General features: G+C 42.9%; 1 protein-coding gene across 1 annotated transcript in view; it reads right to left on the bottom strand.

Annotated features, from left to right (window-relative positions):
* The window catches only part of LOC144805497 (uncharacterized), a 134,279-nt gene extending 111,191 nt beyond the window's left edge, over positions 1-23,088 (bottom strand). The window contains exons 1-2 of the mRNA XM_078672042.1: positions 23,065-23,088; positions 15,839-16,488 (exon numbers count right to left, since the gene is read on the bottom strand). Of these exons, the coding sequence (XP_078528168.1) occupies positions 15,839-16,488; positions 23,065-23,088 (674 nt within the window). The remainder of the gene's footprint in view (positions 1-15,838; positions 16,489-23,064) is intronic.
* Between the last annotated feature and the right edge of the window lie 626 nt (positions 23,089-23,714).

Genomic DNA, 23,714 nt, shown 5'->3' with positions numbered 1-23,714 from the left:
CCTCCTCTAACCAGTGAGCCACACTTCTCCACAAAGAGTGCACTTTAATACAAAATTATTTTACATGCAATTAAACATGGGGTCACAAATTTAAAAAAGTTCTAGCAACTTCCTCCTTAACCACATGCGCGCGGCGGCTTTTCCGCCGCGCGCATGTGAAAAAAATAATAAATAAAAATTAAATTAAAGGGACCTTTAATTTGGGATTTAGTGACTACCTGCCCTGCCCGGCGTAAGGTCCATTTATCAGAGCAGCTTTTCAATGCAGAGGGCTTTACTTTGGATTTTCTTTTAGCCCTTTTAGTGGTGTAACCCAGCTAGAAGCTGTGGCCACACCTTGCCCTGCAGAGCCATTGGAAGCACTCGGGGGAGGGGGCTTCACCAGGCCTAGTGTGGCATACATCTGCATAGCATAGTAACTGGAAACTTCAAAAAAACTTCAATCAAACCACCTGTAGCACATTATACAAAGGACATTTTCAATGGACACAAAACAGCCAGAGATTCATTTTCTACAAACCGCTGAAGACTGTAATCAGAAGCCTGCAAACAATCACACACAGTACCCGCCTTACCACTAAACACCAGCACGCCCGCTCTTACGTTTGAACAACTTAGATGGACTGAGTCATTCATCCCAAGCCTTTCCAGCTGTTGTGGCCTCAATCAATGCACTCTATGCATACAGAACAGCCTCAATGTACACTGATCGCACAATATATCAATAGCCCAGTGTTCCCCAAAAACATCAGTTTCACAATGGTGGCAATAAACAACAACTGCACATTGATTTCCAAAGACAGCATCAAATACTGCTCACCCAAATAATCCCTTTGCTTAAACAAGGCCATTATGGATTGCGCCACAAAATAGATATAACACATCGGTTTAAAAATATTTTTCTATTACAAGTTATATTTAAAACAAGCATTTGCAATGCAATAGGTCTCGCATTAGGAAAGTTTGAGCTAGTGGTATTGTAAATGACATTTTTTTATTTATGTGTTGGTTTTGAAAATAGTGAAATTAATAGCTTTGTCATTTACAATGCCAATAGTTTAAACTTTCGCAAACGTGACACTTATAGCATTTGTAATGCAATATTTGTTGTATTTTTACATGACTTAGATGTATTAATATTACAAATAACAATGGCTTTTATTTTTTTAAATAATTAATACTTAAATAACAGGTATTGTAATTTATAATGGCGATACCTTAAACTTGTGTAAATAACTTTTGGGAAGATTATGTTCAGTGTATTTTATTGTGATGAAAATCCAAGAACAGAAGTGAAATATTAACATCTTTTTGTGACACATGTAATAAAGCTTGAAGCATTGAGAGAACATATTAGAACCAGTTGTTATTGAATGGTTGCACAGAGTGATGCTGTGGCATTCAGTGGTGCTGAGTGATGCTGTGGCCTTCAGTGGTGCTGAGTGATGCTGTGGCGTTCAGTTGGGCTGAGTGATGCTGTGGCGTTCAGTGGTGCTGAGTGATGCTGTGGCATTCAGTGGTGCTGAGTGATGCTGTGGCGTTGAGTGGTGCTGAGTGATGCTGTGGCGTTGAGTGGTGCTGAGTGATGCTGTGGCGTTGAGTGATGCTGTGGCATTAAGTGATGCTGTGGCATTGAGTAATGCTGTGGCATTCAGTGATGCTTTGGCGTTGAGGGATGCTGTGCACTGAGTTGTGCTGTGGCGTTGAGTGGTGCTGTTGAGTGGTGCTGTGGCATTGAGTGGTGCTGTGGCATTGAGTGGTGCTGTGGCATTGAGTGGTGCTGTGGCATTGAGGGGTGCTGTGGCATTCAGTGGTGCTGAGTGATTCTGTGGCGCTGAGTGATGCTGTGGCATTGAGTGATGCTGTGGCGTTGGGTGGTGCTGTGGTGTTGAGTGGTGCTGTGGTGTTGAGTGGTTCTGTGGCGATGAGTGGTGCTGTGGCATTGAGGGGTGCTGTGGCATTCAGTGGTGCTGAGTGATTCTGTGGCGCTGAGTGATGCTGTGGCGTTGAGTGATGCTGTGGCGTTGAGTGATGCTGTGGCGTTGAGTGATGCTGTGGCGTTGAGTGATGCTGTGGCAGGATGGATCCCACTGATTTCAGAAAAGGTCAAAGGGTGCGTAATATCACATCTGCCACCACCAGCAGTTTGGTGAATGGGGGACAATAATTGTAAGGTCACAGTGAAGCTTTTATTGTGGAAGTGGAAAGTGCACCTGCCCCTGAGAGCCAGCTACGAGACGGGACAGTAGTGTGTGCCAGCAGTAGCACCACCCTCCTTCGCTTGTGAACTGGGAAACTCTTATCACATGTAAAATCAGAGCAGAACCGTGGAACATATACAGGCGCGGGACTGGAAGCTTCCATCCAGGAACAGCGGGTCAGGGGTCAGGCACTGCAGACACACTCTGGGTATCGGTCAGCATCTCACCTGGAAGGACGATGTGTCCTCTTCTGCAACAGAAAGGGGCAGGTAGAGGGAGGGAGAGCAGGGGCGGGAGAAGCGAGAAATGAAATAGGAGCAGAGAAAACAGATAAGGGAAGGCAGTGTGGACAGAGGAGAAACAAATGCACGAATAAAGTGAGGGAAAGGATAGAAAGAGAGTAGAGTGACAAGATAGAGAAACAGGGACGAGGGGAGACGTTTAGAGAAATATGAGGTTGAGAGAGGATGAGAGGGACAAAGGGAGGTAGAAAAAAAATGAAAGGAACAGAAGGGAGGAGGGGCCAATCGAGAAAGAAGGTGGGGAAACAGGGCACAAGGAAGTAGGAGAGAGGGAGAGAAATAGAGGCGAGAGAGCGAGCAGGCACAGAGAGGGGAAGGGGCAGAGAAAAACGTGTGTTACTTAAGTAAATAAAGCTGATTAAATATCATTTCACAGCGCCTAATCACAAACCTTTAACCCGGATTGGCATATGGCAGCAGGTCAGCACTAAAAGAAAAGGGTGAAAAGTAGCCGGCAGAGGAAAGGCAGCGCTGGGAGGGGGGCTGGGTAACCATGCCAGCATCCCGATTCACGAGCAGATGGTCCTGTTTATGACCTGCGGAGCGCGTGAAGTGGATGGTGGCAAATGGACTCAAAGCGGCTGGTCGCTTTGATGTTCTTGGCTTGCTTTGTGGGATGGCGGGAGTTTCAGATCCTCAACAGAGTCAGCAAGTTTCCAAGTACTAAGTGCAAATGTAGTCCTTAGTACCAGGTTATGGTCCTGTCCAGATTTTCATTCTGCTCCTCTAGTGCACGATGAAACATAACCAAACTAGGGCACAAATTAGAAAAGCAAGACTGCGTTATTCAACATGCACAGGGATATGGAATATTAAGCAGACCTCCCAGGTGCACTTTAGAAATGGGGCTGGAGAGCTGTGCAGTCTGGCTGCAGTCCAATATCTATCTATCTTATTTAATATCTGTAACCCTGCTGAAATAACCAGTGATAGGAGCAGAAAAGCACCACTGTTAGTCTGGTACTATAGTAGCTCCTGTTGTGATTGGGATTCTGAAACTGGGGGATCAGGCATGTCAAAAATGAAACAACTGTGAAACAAACTATACTTATAAAAGCAGGACAAATGTATTTGTAAAAGAGTCTGCTAGCAACAAATTGATACTTGCGGTGTGAGTTCAGAGTACTTGGGTCACTGTGAAGCGTGTAGTCAAATATATGATGACATGCTAGCGAAAAAGCACCAAAACTCAGGTAAAAAATACAAAAAAACACACAGGACACATCAATACAATGATCGACCATGGTTTCAAAGAACAAACTCTATATTTTGTTAAGACTTTTGTGAATCTGCCTAATAGGTTGTCATCTTGTCGGGGTGCATTTGTATCCATGTCTACTGTCATAAGGGTGGGGGCTGTAAGCACCAGGTCAGCGATGGTTCGGCATGCTCCCAGGCTTCCAGGAACCTGAGACAGGCCTTGGGTGTTAAGGCCCGAGATAGGATGGCGCTCAAAGGTCACGAAGAGCATATAAGGCTGCTCTAGCAACTCGCGAGTCGGCCCTGAAGATGGAGGCCTGGAGTACACTGAGTAATAGCTCAAAGTTCTGGTGCATTATTAACAGCCCATTTCTATCTGGAAATAATGCTAAATTACTGGAAGCCCATATCACTGAAGACAATTGAGTACATCATTTCGAGGGTATCTTCCAGTCGGATACCCCGCCAACTGAGGGGCAGGAAAGGGTGGAAGGCAAGTCGGAACTTATTTTTACCACCCAAGAGGTAAGAGCTGGTATTCTGGGTCTGTTTAAAAACAAGGCCCCCGCGCCAGATGGGATCCCGCCATATCTCTACATCGCCCACGTAGAAACCTGGGTGCCTGTCCTCACAGCTGTTATCAATGCTGCAGTCCAGATTGCCGCCCAGATTCTTGGGCTTTATCGATTATAGTCCCAGTATTTTAAAAAGGGATATCGGTACAGTACCTATTGTTATAGGTTCATTTCTCTTCTGGACTCTGTGGTGAAGGTGATGGGCCACATGGTACTTGACACACTTGTATCTTGGGTTGATGAAAACAACTTTTTATCCGATATCCGAAAAGGCTTTCGCCCAGGTAGTTCCACCGTGGAACAGTGTTTTAAACCTGTACATGGTTCTCAACAAATACATTGTGGCTCGTTCCAGCCCCATATACCTAGCCTTCATGGACCAGTCCTCAGCATTCGACTGTGTCAATAGGTCCAAGCTGTGGCAGCTGATGTCCTCCATTGGCATAGACAGTAACATAATTTTATTTCTGCTGGATCTTCACCGTGATTCAACCGCGGTTGTCTGCTATTCAAAGGATCTGAAAGTGTCCAGTCAGCTTGACATCAAGAAAGGGGTGTGTCAGGGGTGCATTTTAGCACCCTTTCTTTTTAACCTCTATATTAACTCCTTAGAGAAGACCCTTTTGGCCACAAATGCTGATTGTCCTCAGGTTGGCAAGCGTAGCCTGCCAGTCCTCCTATACGCAGACGATGCAGTCCTTGGGCGAAGGCAGCTAGGGGCCTACAACTTCTTCTGAATTCTTTTGCCCTTTTTATGAATGACTTGAACCTTTCATTAAATCATTCAAGTCGTTCATTATGCAGGTGGGACCTCGTAAAGTTAAGCAGTTCACTTTTAAATTCGGACTTTCGTCAATACCGAAGACCAATGTTTTCTCCTATTTGGGAGTTGTGTTTGACGATTCCTTGAGTTGGTGCCCTTTGTTTACTTGGAAGAAAGGTGATCTAGTGAAAGCTTTTTCAGCTGTTTTTAACTTTGCCAGCAGAGTGGGAGGGAAGCCAGTAGGGGCTCTTTTGAATACATATGAAGACAAATATATCTCAAAGGTTAGTTATGGGAGTGAGATATGGGGCCACATTGGGGTAGGGGCAGTGCAAAATGCTAAAAACTCTTTCCTGCGATGGGCCCTTTCTGTCCCACAAAGCACCCCGTTTTATGTTGTGCACGTAGAGTTGGGGATGCCTTTCCTCTCAGATTTACTGGTTTTCCATCCCCTAGCTTTGTGGCTTAATATTTGGGCTAATTAAGAAAATACACTTAGCAAAGACATCCTACGGGAATGCCTTTCACTTGACCATGTCTCAAGCATCCGATGGCTCCAGTATATAAGAGTTGGCCTCTCCAGGGTAGGTAGGAACTATTTGCTAACCCTGAGCGCATTTGTAAGAGAGACCTTTCTCTGGTCAAAGAATGTTTTTTAAAGAATGAGCTGCTGTGATAGAAAAGGAAATTAGCTGTGTAAGCCTAGTGTGCGTAAGTACATTGGGCCACATGCATCAACCTATTTAGGAAGTGCAAACGGTGCGAATCTGTAAATTCGGCCATTTGCGATTCCTAAATAAGTTTTTGGGATGCATCATACATTTTTGTGAAAATCGCTATTTTTAGTGATTTCCAAAAATGCGATTGCTTTTAAGGAATCGCAAATTTGCGATTCCTTAAAAGCAATGCATGATTGTTTTTCAAATTGCGAATTAGCAATTAGGGGGTGCAAATTACCACGAGGTTGAACCTCGTGGTAATTTGCGAAAAGTTATGAAAATGCTCAAAATTGCATTTTTTAAACTTTCATGTTACAGACACACATGTCCTTAGGACATGTGTGTGTGAAACATGCACTTTAAAATACATTTCAGGGGTGCAGGGGGGGGGGTCCTTTGGACCCCCCTCTGCACCCTTGCAATGCATCAAACAAATGGGATTCGCCAAAAAAAAAGTGCAAAACGGCATTGATTCCTATGGGCCTCTAGGCCCATAGGAATCAATGTAATGCCATTCCTTAATTGCGATTCGCAATTAAGGAATCGTAAATACCGAAAATTAAGAAATCCTAAATACTTTTAGGATTTCTTGATGCATAGGATTTTGCAATTCCTAAATTGCGATTCCTTAATTTTCGCAATTTAGGAAATGCAAAATCCTACATTGATGCATGTGGCCCATTGTGTTCAAAACTGTACCAACCATCGAACCTTATTTCCTAGGGCTTAAAAGCATCCATGATCTTTTTCTATTCACCCAGTTTCGGCTCAACTTCTTCCATTACCTCTTGGCACACCCTTGCGGCTCTCACAGAGGCCTCGTGCCTCATGCCCTGTGGCTGCAACAGTGAGTCTCCTCAGGACATGATGCACTTTTTTTAATGTTTTGTAATTTTAATGCTGTCTTTCATAAAGTTATTTATTATTCCCATTCTCAAAAAAGCGGGGTTTAGGAGGGTGAGACCAGCTCTTAACTTTTTACAACTGCTCTAATGACACTGTTTTGCATACGCTTAACTTTTTACGGGTCACTGTTCAGGTCAAGCTGCGATTAACTTCTGTACTGTAATTCATGAATTTTTATCTTGTGTTCTGATTAACTTGGACATATTATATTTGTCAATCTGTAACTTGGAAAATATTTTATCATTTTATGTATGACTTTTAGGGTTTTCTTTTATAAAACCGAATAAAGTTTGTTGCTAATAATCACTAGGGGATTCATTTACAGGGTAGCATGGTATCCCTCACAATAACTTCAGGAGTCACAGTCCACACAATGTATATGCGTTGTTCCCCTACTTCCAAGTTTACATGTATCCCCAATCACCTGCCCAAACCTCTCCCTGCTGATGCCAATGTGGTACTCCGTCAAACCACAGACCATATCTTTGGCCCCTTTGAAAGTGCCCATACAATAAAAATGCTGCAGTTGTAAATACATATCAACTACCATTTGTTGTGTTTGAAACATTTTATTGAATAATAAGACCTAACATGAGACAAAAGTTGTGCATAAAAATCAACATACTGTAACACAGCAAAGTTATGTAGAGCACAATTCCTAATTTCGGGCAATCTTTAAAGTTCAACAATAGAAACGTTCATAAAGAACAGGAAAGGAAACAAAGAAGGTGGGATACAGTGATTTCATTAATGTAATGCTTCCTACATATAGAAAAACAAATACTAATTATTTTCCTTAAATAATAAAGTCATCACATTAAAATACTAAGAGAAATATATTGAACATTGAACATTTCATATGTAATTAGAATTAAATTTGAATATTTTAACCTTCTCAGCATTATTTGACTCATGATTACAACCGGAATGCTTTCTGGAAAGGAACCGCCTCATGGGGTTCAAAATCACATCTTTTCCAACAATAGGATTCAAATGATAAACTTGAATTTCAATTCAATTTATTGATTTAGGCCATTTTGGAGATCAACAATTTGAAATATATACAAAATCCATACACTTTAGTAAAATTGTCTCCTAAACTTGAATTCCATCCACTTTTTGATTAAACACTTCCCATTCCAGCAAGCATCACAAGACCACTTGTTGTTATCTTCCCAATTAGTGATAATGTTTCGGCTGGCAACAACAATAAATATGTTTAGAATTTTACTTCCGAAAGCAAAAACATGCCATTTCTGAATCATGGTGCACAATAAAATGTAGGAACAGAAGGGCATCTTTTGGTGTAGCATTCATTAAGGTTTGACCAGGCTTGAAACTAGAATTCCTGATTTTTGGGACATTTAAATGTCATATTTTTGAAAGAGTTCTAACAGACCAGCAAGAGCTCTGTGAAAAATAGAAGATGACTGAATTGTACTTAGAGAAAATGTGCTGATAAGTAATGTATTGATTTAAAATACAGTGGTCAGACGATGCTTGTGTATCTAATCTATTCAGATTTTAACTCCATAGTTTGTTCAATAAATTGACTGAGCATAATACTTGAAGGTCCATCTCTCAGATCAGTTCTATTACAGTTTTAGTTGCGATAACACTAAAAAAGATCAATGATAAATAGATTTTCAAAGCCATGGGTGGAATTGATCCTTGGTGTAAATCTAGATTATTGTCTGCAATGGAAACCAGTACAAACAGATCAAATCTAAAAGCATTGAATATGTTTATTATAGTGGTTTAGAGTAAACCCAGAGACACACATTGTTCCTGAAACTCAGAAAATGCATCTAAAGATCATGATTACATACTATTTTATGTCCAGAGACTGCTTTAGCTGCTTTCCTGTTTAAGTGACAACATTTACAAATATATTTAACAAAACATTAACGCTGGATGTCAGAAATTCTGTCTTTAAGTATTGTGTAAGAGTTATGTGTGATGGTTTTTATTTGATCTGAAGCAACACTAACACTAAATAGGTACATGCACCAGTTATCATTCAACTAACAATATTAGAAAACTTAATTTGGAGGGAATTGAGACAAATTGCCTCATGTTTTATTGTTAAAAAAATCTACTGGTTCAGTAGTTCACAGAGTTTGCAAATGCTAAACCCCTTTTTGAAATGTACTAAGCCCATTTAACAATTCAGAATTTGGAAGGGGAATGTTAATGGTTTACCTTCTGAATATTTAATACATTGTTAAGGTATGTATTGAGCTTTGAAACCATATGTGGACTGAAAAACAGTAACAGGAGGTAGTAGCCCAAGGGGACATTTGTGAATCTGAAAGTAAAATAGGGTGCATTAAAAAATGCCTTTATTTAAAAGCTATCACAGACAAAGTAGTGTGCTGACTCTACAAGCAACCACTTTTTACCAAATGGATTATTAGTACATGAGCCTCAGTATTTCCTATATTGCTGAGATTTAGTCTCTAATATTTTTGTAATGTCATGTAAATATTTGTTCCTGTTAGTTCCCATTTCAATATTGTAATGAAATGTCCCTATTCTTTTTGTCAAACATATTGAAATATCTTTCTCACAATTTTTGGAGCATTCTAAAAAGTGTTTTCACTCTCTAACTTGAAGCTTCCTAAGAAGCCTGGCGCCATTTCCTGGTTGCTCCTAGATCATTTAGCTTTCTCACTAAAACAAGCACAATATTGATTTGTGAGAGGTGGTTATTGTAGTCCTACGCACTGGGGTTAGTTTAGAAAAGACCAAAATAGAACTTCCTTAATCTTTAGAAATAATACTTGGAAAAGTTTATGGTCAATAATTTCAGATACTTTACTGATAAAGATATCGGATAAAGATCCCCTAATTTCTTATACCTTGTGGTATCAAAAATCTGCTAGAATGAACAGACTTCTCTTCTAGATAAATCCAGGTTTGAGAAGTTATTAAATGCGATTATCAACTTTCTGTTATTGTAACACATTTTGTCAGTGCACAGAGTATTTTCCCTACATAGATCACAACATTTCATGCAATGGTCTGTGCTTAAACGTACAATGAAGGGGTAAAAATGCATTTCTACCACAATCAAGAAACCTTTGGGTCTCTGACGATTACTGTTTCAAATGAAGACCTAGCTAAAATGAAATATCCCTTTAAATGGACGATTTCCCTCACCCACCATAGTTGGCATGCTTCTTTATTGGGAATCTCCTTGCACAGTGATACAACCCCCTCACTGAGAGGGAGGAGTTCAGGCATGTTTTGTTGTAAAGAAAGGTATACTAAATACCACAATAATGAGCTCAGGGTAGTGGAGGCAGCAGAGTGAAAGTTAAAACTTGCTATAGGGTATAGGGTTTCCATTATTTGTACGCCCCTGGGCCAGGATTAAAAACAGGACACTGTGGGAGAAATATATATGCACTGTTAGAGTCAATAAAAGGTCAACATGTTTCAGTCTATTAACCCTCCGAAGAGGTGTTTGCGGTATTCTTCAGGACTTAATCAAAAGTTGTGCCGTTCAATGTACTCAATCAATAACAAGCATTGTCATAGCCAATAGGTCTCGCCTTTGGGACCTTAAGTGTTTAGCCATGCAGATTCAGTAACAATGTGAAATAATTACTATTATAAAAAAAAGACTATAAACTAACTAAGCTAGACGTGACTTTATAACTGGTTAATCGAACGTTTCAGGAGGTTTAGTATATTTAAAGAACTCCTTTTTTCTATGATGTGTCATATAAAATTGATGCTCGAAATTTTGGTAAGAGTACACAACGTCAAAAAATTCAATACTGCTTTTATATCAATTTACCTTTGAAAGCTTGAAGTGAAAGACAATTCTAAGTGGCATTTGCTTATGAGTTGGTGCTAACGACTATTTCCGGATGACAATGTAATTAGCATTTTTTGTATAAGATGTTTTAAAAGCATGAGTAGGGAATGTGGCTATTTTGGCCAAAGGCTGCCCTTTCTATATGCATGCTAGTTTTAATTTGTAAACAGAATCACAATTTGTTATGTGGTACACTGTAATGTTAGATGAATCTGTTTTACCCTTCTGATAAGCAAGGGATGACGATGAACCGTTTTTTCGTCCCTGGTTTTAAATGGATTCAGGTTGGAACAGACGAGGTGTTGGTTGACTTTACCTCAGAAAATGGTTGTTTCCCGCATGCTGCTTTCATGCGACTTAAATCCCTTCAGTGGAAGAGGCGGCTGCATGCCTGCATATATGGCCAGATCAGTACTTGGCTGTTTTGGTTCTCCAGTGGGACTAACATAGAAGCTGTTAAGGGCAGGGGCTTAGCTTCCCATTGGTGCAGCAGGTGCAGTGGCACCAGGTCCCAGATGCCTTAAAGGTCCACTGAACCCTGATAACTGCTGTTTGTCACAGTTCAAACAGAGGCTTGAGGGGCCCACAGAACAATGGTTATTGCTCTGTTCCACACTCCAAATAAAGGGCAGGGGTCACATTTCCTTTCTTGCCTTGGGGGCCAGGGCACACTGGCTAGGCCACTGGTTAAGGATGCAGTGTGGAAGAGGTGGCGAGACAGGTGGATTATCTAAACAGCTGGACGATGACTTCATGCATGGGTTTTAAAGTATTCATTACAATTAAAGACTGAAGCACGAATAGATATCATAATATAGGAAGGCCTATGTACAAATGCAGCTCGATTAGCGGCTGCCTTTAACTTCTCACTTGTCACCTCTCCTATTTTACAGTTTTATATTAGATGCAGACATAAATCGTGACCTATGAATATGTTTATCTATCTTTAGGTTGAAATGACCCATCTTTTCCATATGCAAGTATCAGACAGGTCGGGAACGCCTAATGGCTTTGACCTTGATAAAGCCCCATTAATCACTGGTCTTGAAATGCAAATGGCAGCATTAGGCACGCAGAGGTGTATTCTACGCAATCTTATTATATTCAGGATACGGGAGAGTGTTTAGGGCATAAAGCACTTTGACAGAAACATTTCTGCCACCATAGAAATTCAATCCTCCTTGTCCTACCCTAGTATACAAGTAGTGCCACATTCTTTGTATACCTGAATTAAATAGGCACACAAAATAGTACCGTATTTAAAGGCCCAGTTCAGAATTACATGGAAGGTGCACTGTCCCAGACTACACAACGGTGCAGTTTTCAGTGGGTGCTATCATCCCACACAGGGGGAGTACACCAGATTATGCTGGAAAAAACATGTGGTGCCCCAATGTAGGCGCAGTTGTAAACCACCAGTCTGCTTACATAGTAAAGCGTCTGGCAGCTATTAAGTGAGGTGGCACGTTTCCCCTGCAGGTGGTTGGGGTCTGTCACCATCCTGTCAGGTGGGGGGTATACAATCAGTGCGCCTCCTGACTGCTTGTTTGCCTTTTCACCCGTGTCAATAATACAGTGGAGTCCTTGGAGGAGTAGTCAATTTGTATTCATGAAAGACACTTGTGTTTCTGGGATGTGTAATCCCCAGATGATGCCTGAACTGTTTCCCAATGGGCTATTTGTACATCGTATTGAATTGTATGGTCTTATGAGGACTGTTAATAATAATAAAAAAGATTTAGTGAGTGTTTATTGCCCTCTATGTCACTCTACTTCTAAGCACCTAATACAGCGTGTACAGTGCTTACTGCCATCTGCTCACTTACTTGCTTATTATGCTTAATATAAATAGTGCACAATTTAGGCGTTTGTGTCTGCCTACAACGTGGACATGATACAAATAGCAGTACCTACAAGGTGGATGGTACAATTCAACAAGAGTCTAAGATACTCCAGCACAGATGACTTTGCATCAACATTACGGGGCATCAGTCTTTATGGCAAGCCAACTTAAAACTTATCAGTATTGTATACAATATTATCAGAGACTATACTTGCCTCTTGGATACAACTTTACAACGGAATTTTATTAATTTGTGTACAGTTGTGTGTATACAATAAAACAACCTCCCCACCATAATTGATCTGTCTATTCATCTTGTTGGGATCTGGAATAGCATGCTACTCGCCGAAAAGCACTTCAACACTTCATCAGGGGTAGCAAGCGCTATATAAATGCAAAACCTTCTTCCTTCTATCCCCCCACAATCTTTTTTAACCCAACTAACAGACCAACATGTCCAGCTCTCATATACATTTTATAGTTCCCTATATTAATTCACCACTAATCATTTTTGGATCCTAGAGTAGTGTGCTACTTGTCGAAAAAGCGCTTCAAAGTTCGTATGGGGTAGTAAGTGTTATGTAAATCTAAATACATTACAATTACTGTTTACATCGGGCTGCACTAACACGAGGATAGAAGTAGAGTGGGGATTAGAGTTTATCTGCCCAGAACAAAGCATACTACAGAAAGTGTGTGAACAGTCTATATGTTGTGCACCTGGTAGAGAAAAACACAGCAGAGGTGGGAAGAAGGTAGGTAATCTGATGGTCAGACCTATGTGGAAAAAGGCAATCACTTTGGGCAGAAAAGAGGGCTTACACGGAGGACTACTTTGTTTGGATGGAGAGCAAGAAAGGGAGGTCTGGAGGATAAGCCTGAAGCTCACTCATCCTGCAAGCAGAGGTGATGGCAAGCAAAAAACTAGTCTTCTAAGGAGGCGAAGAGGACAATAATGTAGGCGCTCAAAGGGAGCACACATAAGATAAGTGAGGTCAACTCCCACTAGGGTATTACGAAAGGAGAAGGAGGAAAGAGATGAGTAATGCACTTCAGAAATCTGTTAACAATAGGATTGATGGCCAAGCTCAAGAGCTCGGGGTACCAGACTTGGGACTAATCGCGTTTGATCTTCTTCAGCAATCTTGGCAGAAGTGGTACAGGAGGCCGCAACTCCACTTGCAACGAAAAGGGTAGCCGAGCGAGAGCCGCTTTGGAAACTCTAACACGCAGAACTGCTGACATTGAGCGTTCTCTTTGGTGGCGAATAGATCTAACCAAGGCTCTCCCCACTACTGAAAGAGACCTAGCACGACCTTCGAGTGAAGATGCCATTTGTGATCCATCATGCACTGGCGGCTGAGTTTGTCCGTCCTTGCGTTCAGTGAACCTGTTAAGTGTTGAACCACCAGAGATATGCCCTGATGTTCCAGCCATGTCCAAAGGCGAAGAGCCTCTTGACATACGGTCCACGACCCCACCCTGCCCTGTTTGTTGCAGTACCACTTGGCGGTGGTGTTGTCCGAGAACACCTGCACCACTCTTCCTTTGACAGAAAGAAGGAATGCCTTCAGTGCAAGACGAATCGCCCGGAGCTCCAGAGGGTTGATGTGGTGCCTGGACTCCGCCAGAGACCAGAGGCCTTTGATCTCCACCATTCCCATATGGCTGCCCCAACCCAGGAGTGACGCATCCGTCACTACTGTGAACTCAGGTTGGGGGAGGGAGAAGGATCTGCTGTTGACCCAATCCTGGTTCGTAAACCACCATTGCAACTGACTTGCAGTCCCCTCCGAAATCTGAACGTCATTGGAAAGATTCCCCTGTTGCTGAACTTCAGGTCCCACTGCAGAGCCTGTATATGCCATCTGGCATGATGCACCAGCAGGATTCAGGAGGCCATGAGGCCCAGCAGCCTCTGGGTCATTCTCACCGAACACCGGGTTGGAGGCTGAAAAATCGGTATCATAGCCCCAATATACTGGACTTGCTGCTAGGGAGGATAGACCCAAAACTGTGCTGTGTCCAGAACCGCTCCGATGAAAAGAAGCTTATCAGATGGAATCAGGTGCGACTTCAGCACGTTAACTGAGAACCCCAGCAAATTATGGAAGTCCGTCGTAGTCTGGAGGTGGGAGCCTTCAACAGCCAGTCGTCGAGATAGGGGAAGACTGGAACCCCTGATCTTCGCAGATGAGCTGCGACCACCGCCATCACTTTCGTGAACACCCGGGGGAGGGGGGGCTGGTAAGGTCAAAGGGGAGCGTGGTAAACTGAAAATGCGTGTGGCCTACCGTGAACCGTAGGTAATGCCGGTGGGCAGGCAAGACGGGGATGTGAAAGTAAGTGTCCTGCAAGTCCAACGCTACCATCAAATCTCCAGGGTCGAAGGCAGACAAGACCTGAGCCAAGGTTAACAACCTGAACTTCTCCTTTCGGAGAAAGCGGTTGATGTCTCTGAGGACTAAGCTAGGATGCAGGCCTTTGTCCTTCTTGGGTACCAAGAAGTAGTGGGAGTAGCAACCCCGACCTACTTCTGGCAGAGGGACGCATTTGACAAAGAGATCCATAACTTCCTGGAAGAGAAGGGCCAAATGATCCTCCGACATGGGATGAAATCACCACAAACTGCATGACCCTTACGCACTCCGCTGCTTGCGGAACTCCTTGTAAACCGCCAGATTTTTTTTGTCACTTTGCGGAGTTCCTCACTGAGGAACTCCCCATAGGCTTAATCTTATCATGAAAAAATAGATATCAGTCATTTGTTAAGAAACAAGGGTGAGTAGAAACCTTTTGGGTGGAGTAAAATTTAAGACATTATTATTGTGATTTTTTGGGCAATTAGTTGATCCTGGTGTGGATGTATTTCTCATATTTAGTGATATCTCCTTTCTGAGTATAACGTTTCTGGCTTTCCCCTCCTGTATATGGCTTTAGTCCAGTGTGAATTCTCTCATGTGAAATGACATTATGTTCAAGACTAAACCTTATCTGACATTCAGAACACACATAAGGCTTTTTTCCCCCGTGTGAGTTCGCTCATGTCAAGTGAGAAGTAATTTGTAACCAAAACTTTGCTTGCATTTCGAGCACTCATAAGGTTTTTCCCCAGAGTGAGATCGCTCATGAAGCATAACACTGTCTTTCAGATTCAACCTTTTATGGCATAAGGATTTTCTCTAGTGTGGAGTTTCTCATGGTGAAATAGCGTTTTTTTCTGCAGCTTTTCTGCCATTCAGAGCACTCATCAGTATGGAGTCGCTTATGGTTAGTGAGGCTGTGCCTATCAAATAGGAATTTCTGGCATTCACAGAAATTGGTAATGTTTTCCCCCTGTGTGCGTCTGCTCATGTAGAGTGAGATTGAGTTTAAAATGTATGCTTTTCTGGCATTCGGAGAACTGATTATTTTGATGGTGTGTTTTCTTATGGCACTTGTAACCATCTCTACCTCTGAATCTTTTCTGACATTTAGAGCACTGATCATTTTATTCACCAGTGTGGATTCTCATATGTTCAGTGAAATGAGATTTTTGTCTGAAACATTTTTGGCATTCGGAGCACTGATAAGGTTTTTCCCCAGTGTGGGTTCTTATATGCTGAGTGAGACGGCTTTTTACTCTGAAACATATCTGGCATTCGGAGCACTGATAAGGTTTTTCCCCAGTGTGGATTCTTATATGCTTAGTGAGACTGCTTTTTTCACTGAAACATATGTGGCATTCAGAGCACTGATAAGGTTTTTCCCCAGTGTGGATTCTTATATGCTCAGTGAGAGTGCTTTTTTCACTGAAACATATCTGGCATTCAGAGCACTGATAAGGTTTTTCCCCAGTGTGGATTCTTATATGCTCAGTGAGATTGCTTTTTTGACTGAAACATAGCTGGCATTCAGAGCACTGATAAGGTTTTTCCCCAGTGTGGATTCTTATATGCTCAGTGAGATTGCTTTTTTGACTGAAACATTTGTGGCATTCAGAGCACTGATAAGGTTTTTCCCCAGTGTGGAATCTCACATGTGCAGTTAGAAGTGATTTAAGTTTGAAATCTTTTGGGCATTCGGAGCACTGATAAGGTTTTTCCCCAGTGTGGGTTCTTATATGCCACGTGAGATGTCTTTTTTCATTGAAACATTTCTGGCATTCAGAGCACTGATAAGGTTTTTCCCCAGTGTGTAATCTCACATGTGCAATTATAAGTGATTTAAGTTTGAAATGTTTTGGGCATTCAGAGCACTGATAACGTTTTTCCACAGAGTGGGTTAATTCATGTCGATATAGACTCGGTTTGATACTAAACCTTTTCTGACATTCAGAGCACTGAAAAGGTTTTTCCCCAGTGTGGATTCTCATATGTTCAGTGAGATAAGATTTACGCCTGAAACTTTTTTGGCATACTTTGCACGGAGAGTGTTTTCCCCCAGTGTGGATTTTCATATGCTCAGTGAGATAAGATTTACGCTTGAAACTTTTTTGGCATACTTTGCACTGAGAGTGGTTTCCCCCTGTGTGCATTCTGTCAAATTCTGTGAGATAAGATTTATAGCTGTATCTTTTTGGGCACAGGTAACTTTTTTCCCTAACTTCGGTTATTTTGCCTAGATTTTAGAGTCGGGCTTGTTTAGATAATGTTCAGCACTTATCTCTAAAAGAAATTGTGTGTAATCTTCTCAACACTTGAATTGAGCAAAAAATGTCGGGAAGCAGTCCTGTAACACCTGTTGAAATTTTTCTAACAGATAATAGTCTTTAGGTAATAGCCTCTCCGGCAGCAACTTAATTTGTGACTGAAGTTTTTCTCAAATCTATTTGTATAGGATCTTAGCAATGCAGTAATAAGGTGTTAGTCTGATATTTAATGATTAAACTGATAAGTACCTTTTTGCACTGGTGTAATGGCAGTAACTGAGGGCGTTAGAACGTGCAGAATACTATTGTGGATCATTAGTCGCAGAACATCAGTTCCTTCTACCCTTTCTATGTTTGGTGTAAGGTTAAGGTTTGTAGTTCTGAGGATGAGGATATTATTTACATTAGATATAGCGCAACGGTGCTCCTTTAATCCATTTTTATATTTAACAGTTTTACATATCACTCCTGCACAACAGATAATGTTGAGGCGATTTACATAGAATTACAGAACAGTACACAATAAAAAGGAAACAATCTGAGATGGTCATGAACACAATATAGTGGTGAATTTTTAAGGTTTTCGCAAGAGTGAGCAGAGTGGGTCAAGGTGTCATATCCCGAGGCAGATAGTCTCAAACTTGGGTAACTGGTTAAAAATGGTTGTTGAACAAAGGTGATTTTCTAATCTTTTGGTTGTTAACGTGTCAGCTTCGGAGTCTTCTTTCAGCGTCCTTTCTTTGATGGTATCCAGAAGAAACCTTTAGTTGTAACTTTCTTTTATGTAGTGTGTGCTTCCTCTCTAGAATTACATGATGCTTTAGATTAACGTTATTCTGTCATGCTGAGGCAATTTGTCTTTCTGATAATATTTCAGAAGTGGTCTTTCTACATTATTTCTGATGCTGTGTGCACAGATATGGCTTTGCTCTGGGTTAATGAAATGCAAAATTAGAGACTTCACTTACAAGTATAGTACTTTCCTCGCCACACTTAGATTTTTGGAAATTGTTTAAACGTAGAATGCTGGATGTCCTTCAGTTTTTCAAAATAATCCTTCTTATGGTGCTGACATTCAGTTGCTTAGTGCTAAATCTTGCTTTCTTCATCCGTAATTTCAATCACCTATAGTATTAAAATTAAATAGTTAATACATGTACATTTCCAAAAATATAATTTACAAGCCAAATCAATGCAGAATTTTGAAAATGTTGAGCTGTTTTTCAGACAGAGCAGAGTGTAGAATGGTAGCATGAGAGTACTTGGATGGAAGAAAACAAGTTACTTACCTGTAACTTTGGTTCCCCAGTATTGGTAACTTTCATAGATTCCCATGCTTTGTATCATTCCCCGTCGTCGGAATGGGAGTCTCGGTAACAAAAATACCATAGCTGTAGGTACAAAAGACCACGGAAAAAGGCCTAGGCCTCATTCCCTTTTGTAGCATATCACCCTCTTTGTGTAAAAGAGACCAAACTCAGGCCTCAGCCAATCAGAAGTGCCTCACCCCCTAGAACCTTCCTGAAAGAACCTCAGAGCCTCAGATTTTCGTAGCCGTTGTGTACTTAGACACCATATCTGTTGTAGGCTGAGCTTTCCTCGGGGAGGTGGGTGGGCGCATGGGTATCTATGAAAGTTACCAATACTGGGGAACCAAAGTTACAGGTAAGTAACTTGTTTTCTTACCCCAGTATTGGAACTTTCATAGATTCCCATGCTTTGTATCAGAGTAGCAAGCAGTTAGTAACAGAACCACATTTTGCATCATCACAATATAGCAATAGGCAACATGACATAAAGATACAAAATGTGAAAGACGGAAGGTGGGAAAGAATGGAAAGCTCACCACTCATTGGAAGAGGTTCCTCAGGACAGCCTGTCCTACTGCCACATCACCTTGTTGTAGGGACTCCAAGCAGTAATGCCTGGTAAATGTGTGAACTCTGCTCCAGGTAGCAGCTCTGCAAATGTCTTTGATCTGTACCCCTGCGAAGAGGGCTGTAGAAGAAGCCACAGATCTCGTGGAATGCGCTCGAACCTTTCCAGTCAGAGGTTTTCCTGCAGCAGTGTGACAATGCAGAATGGCACTCGTGATCCACCTGGAAATGCCCTGCTTGGAAAGAGGAAGGCCCTTGCTTGGACCTCCGAAGGCAACAAATAACTGAGAGGTTTTCCGAAAACTCTTAGTACGCTCCAAGTAGAATTTCAAACACCGTTGCACATCGAGCGAATGTAATGCCCTCTCTGCTGGTGTAGCCGGTTGAGGAAAGAACGCCTTCAGAATGACCGGCTCATTCAAATGGAAGTCTGAGGGGACTTTAGGCATAAACCTCGGGTTAGTTCTCATGATGACAGTGTTTCTCTTGAATTGAAGGAAAGGTTCTTGGATAGTCAAGGCTTGTAATTCACCAACACGCCTAGCTGACGTGAGAGCGAGGAGGAGAGCCAATTTCCATGAAAGGTATTTCATGTCAGAACGATGGATTGGTTCAAACGGCCCTTCATGAGCTGAGAAAGGACTAGATTCAGATGCCATGTTGGAGGCGGTGGTCTCACTGATGGATAAACTCTGAAAAATCCCTTTAGAAATTGTTTGACAATTCTGGATGACCACAAGGAGGGTCCAGAGCCAGTCCTCCTGAACCTCGACATTGTAGCCAAGTGGACCTTAATTGATGAATGGGCTAGTCCCGATTTGGCCAAGGACAGCAGATAAGGAAGGATCTGATGAGGCTTGGAAGCGAAAGGATCAATGCCTTCTTTCTTGCACCAAACAATTCTTATTTTTGTAAACACATATTTTTTAGAATAGATCCAAAAACAAAACAAATGAGGGTGCCCAGTGTTTTTATTTTCACTGCACCATCTGCTGTGTTATGTTTAATGCCTTATGACTATTGTATACCACTGAAAATGTGGCTTTTTTCAGGTTACCTGAGTCCCATTGCCCACATGTAATAATCTGCATGAGAGAGTGTATGCTGATCTCAAGAAAGGTCATTTTTCTAATTGGTGTTTAACCTTATCTTAAGTGGAAATGAGCGCTTAACCGCCGTGTTTGGCAGGTTCGCGCCGTCAACAATCGATCTCGACATGCATGGTAGCTGTTGAATTAAGAACCTGTCGCCCCATGACAATAAGAATCCATCTGGTGTTTTCATGCTTAATGCCTTATGACTATTTTGTACTTAGAAGGCAAGTTCAACCTTCGCTAGCATTGTGCGCCCGACCGCCCTGTCTGGCAGGTCCGCGCAGTCATACACAAACTTCAATCCCAACGTTTATCTGCCCCTTGGATACATTTTCACAGATTTGTCGAACATCTGACGTATGGTGAGTCTTGGTGCGTCTTTGACCGCTCTGCGTAGCAGGTCCACGTTAACCATGATAAGCATACAGGGCCGCTAATAGAGGTATCGTTCTACATTTGAAGAAAACTTTTTATTTTGGCACTTCAGGGAATAATATAACACAAATAAGTCTTTCTTCCTCCCTGTCCCAGTAAATGAAGGCTTCTGTGTCACCCCTAGCAACGGTAAACAGTCTGTCTTTCACGAGGTAGTAAATCTCCCCGGTTACCAGGGCAGCACTTCCTGGTTCCAGGAGACGCGGTGAGACGCCGGCCCGCGCGCTCCACCTTCGCCTTTTCACAATCCCTCCGGGTGAGTTGTATAGTCAGCGGTGCTTTTCCTTGAGGATCCAGTCACCGGGTACTGAGTCTAAACGTGTCTATGTCTTGGTGTCTTTCAGATGTGGCACCTTTAATCAATTTGAGGATTTTTCAATACTAACGCCGATACAACGGAGGTCGACTTGGTGCCTTGAACTGTTTTTATGAGAAGCGGTGAAACGCTGGCACGCACGCTCCCCCACCGATTTCTCACAATCCCTCTGGGTGAGTGCTGAGCTCGTGATGCGCTTTTTCAGTATACAGTCACCGTGTACGTACCCCCCTTTTGAAACGCCTCAAACCCTTTGTTTTTAGATGTGGCACGAGTAGCTTGTATCAATACGAAACCAACTCCGACATGACCGAGGAACAAGGTTCCCCTATACAGTGTTGGCCTCATAACAAGGTAGGCCTCCTAATCAGCGAGATTTGTGTGCACCCATGCGCTAGTCAATCCCCGTTGTGGTGGCGCAATAGTACAATTGAAATATTAATTTTGTATGGCAGATCCTGACTATTAATACAGCGCAATACAAGGCACCGCCTATTGACAGAACCCCGTTTTCCTGCTCCGCCAGGTAATTGTGCTTTTTTTTTTTTTTTTTTGTGTAAGACCTTTATTAATCACAAAGCAGTTGACACAGCATGAGCCTACAACCCTGGGGCCAGCTCGCTACGTTAATATCAGTAACCAACATTGTAAATGATTGTCTCATATGAACATCTCTGCAGTACGATGCAGAGCCCTTCCGTATGTCCTATGTATGGCTACTAGCTGGTGAAGGAAATTAGTCTTACATTTTCTCTTTTTATAACAAGAACAATAGAACAATACTCCCCAACTTAGACCGCACAGTGTAACCCTCACATGCTACACTTCAGTTGTAATGGCAGTTATAGTTCCCCCCAAATTCCCGCCGCCACCCTGCTCATGCACCTGTGGTTACCTATCCATTTGTCCAATCAATTCAACCCAAGGGTCGGATCTCCTCATCATCCTGTAGGGAAGCAAGATATGGCTCCAAATAACCCCAAATACTTTTTGGTCTGGACTTCGCCGGTAACAACTCCTCATAAGTCTGTAGCTTGTCTCGGCAGGTGGACATGTCATGCAACCATGTTTTCACCTTCGGCACCTTGCGACTGTGCCAGCATTTTGCCACCTGCCTCTTTGCCAACAATAACGCTATTGCGCAGAACTTGCGCTTCGACGCCCTGAACTGTGGTACTATTCCCAGCAAGCAGACTTTGGGTGTACATTGCACCTCCTCCTCCAGAATAACAGACAATGTGGCAGTGACCTCCACCCAGTAACTCCCTATCTTGGCGCAGTCCCATGCCAAATGCGCAAAGTTCGCTCCCTCCCTGTTACACCTTTTGCATCTGTCTTCCTCCTGCAACCCGAATCGAAGCAGTTTCGTCGGCGTGTAATAAATTTGGTGAAGGAATTTAAAATGAATAATCCTCAAATTGCCGTTGGGTGTCAGTATCTGTGTCAGGGCGCAAGTGCTAGCCCATTCCTCATCTGTCAACGGTGTGTCTAGTAGTGCATCCCACCGCCCCCTTGCCTTCAACGCGTGACCAGCTAGTTCTAGTTGTGCAGCTGAATAAAGTCTAGACACCAGGTGCTATAAATCGTTAGTTGTGATCAATAATTGTAGTGGTGCAAGGCATTCTGGTTCCGAAGGGAACGTTGGATAGTGTTCCCTCAAGGCCCTAGTGAGTCTGAAATATGTAAAGCGAAACATGGGTGTTTGGTTCTGAACATATCCCAGTTCGTCAAGGCCTACGAACTCGCCACCCTGAAACACGTCCCCCATCCTGTCAATACCAGCTCTGCTCAGTAGGGACATTCCGACCCCCTCCCCAGTGACTGACAGCTCCTGATGATGATGTAGCAACATGGCCGGCGCATACAGTGGGGTCTTATGAGCCAGCTGTCCTAGTCTGTGCCAAGCTTTGACCGTAGTATCCACCGTGTTAATATCCCTAGCATGTAGCGGGGGGTGTGTATGTGAGATTATGGCTGTGAGGGGAACAGGATGCGCATCACTCTCCTCTATAGCTGCATGTGTAAGGTATGGAACCGCATGGTACCAGTACGCCGCGTATTGCGCCTGCGCACATAGGTAGTATAGGAGGAAATCAGGCACACTGAAACCACCCTGCGCAAGTGGGAGTGTAAGAGTCCGCCGATCCACACGGGCCTGCTTGCCAGCCCAAATCAGGGTTCTCACCAGGGAGTTTATTCGACGGAATATCGCCTGCGGTGGCGTGATTGGAATGTTGTTAAACAGGTATAGCAGTTTGGGCAGTACGTTCATTTTAACAACCGCTATCCTGTCGGCTAGGGAGAGGGGCAGATGTATCCAGCGCTGGATACTGTCCTCTAGTTTCGAGAGTACCACGCCGTAGTTCGCCCTCAGTACCTCTTCTGGATCTCTGTGGTACATGACCCCTAGGTATCTGATCGGTTCTTGTTGCCACTCTAGCGGGAAATCCACTTCAAAGGGGGAGGTGGTGTCAGTGAGGGGTATTATAGAGGATTTGGTCCAATTGATAGCTAGCCCCGAATGTCCCCCGAATCTGATGTATTCCCGGAGTAGTGTGTTCAGGTGAGTCTCAGGGTCACGGACATACAGTAACATATCGTCCGCATACAGTGATATGTGAAGCGGCCTGGCTATGAAGTGTAGAGCGGAATCTTTGTAGTTCTGCCGTATCAGACAGGCCAGAGGTTCCAGTGCTAATGCGAATAGTAGAGGCGAGAGCGGGCAGCCCTGCCTCGTCCCCCGCTCAATTGCAAACTGATCCGAAACGTATCCATTGATTCTGACCCTGGCACGTGGTTCCGTGTAAAGCAGGGAAACCCACTGCACAAACCGCTGAGGAAACCCCATTCTATTTAGGACAGTGATCTAATATCGCCACTCAATGGAGTCAAACGCCTTAGCAGCGTCGAGCATGACCGCCACCGCTTTGACCGAGGGCTGTAGGTAGTGCGAGAGTGCAAATAGTGTCCTAGTGTTATGCGTTGTTGATCTGGAGGGCACGAAGCCAGATTGGTCCGGCAGGACCA

This window comes from Lissotriton helveticus, assembly GCF_964261635.1.
Source record: "Lissotriton helveticus chromosome 1_1 unlocalized genomic scaffold, aLisHel1.1 SUPER_1_unloc_12, whole genome shotgun sequence".
Lineage (NCBI taxonomy): Eukaryota > Metazoa > Chordata > Amphibia > Caudata > Salamandridae > Lissotriton > Lissotriton helveticus.
The sequence above is the reverse complement of the archived record's forward strand: the minus strand, read 5'-3'. Positions and strand labels throughout refer to the sequence as shown.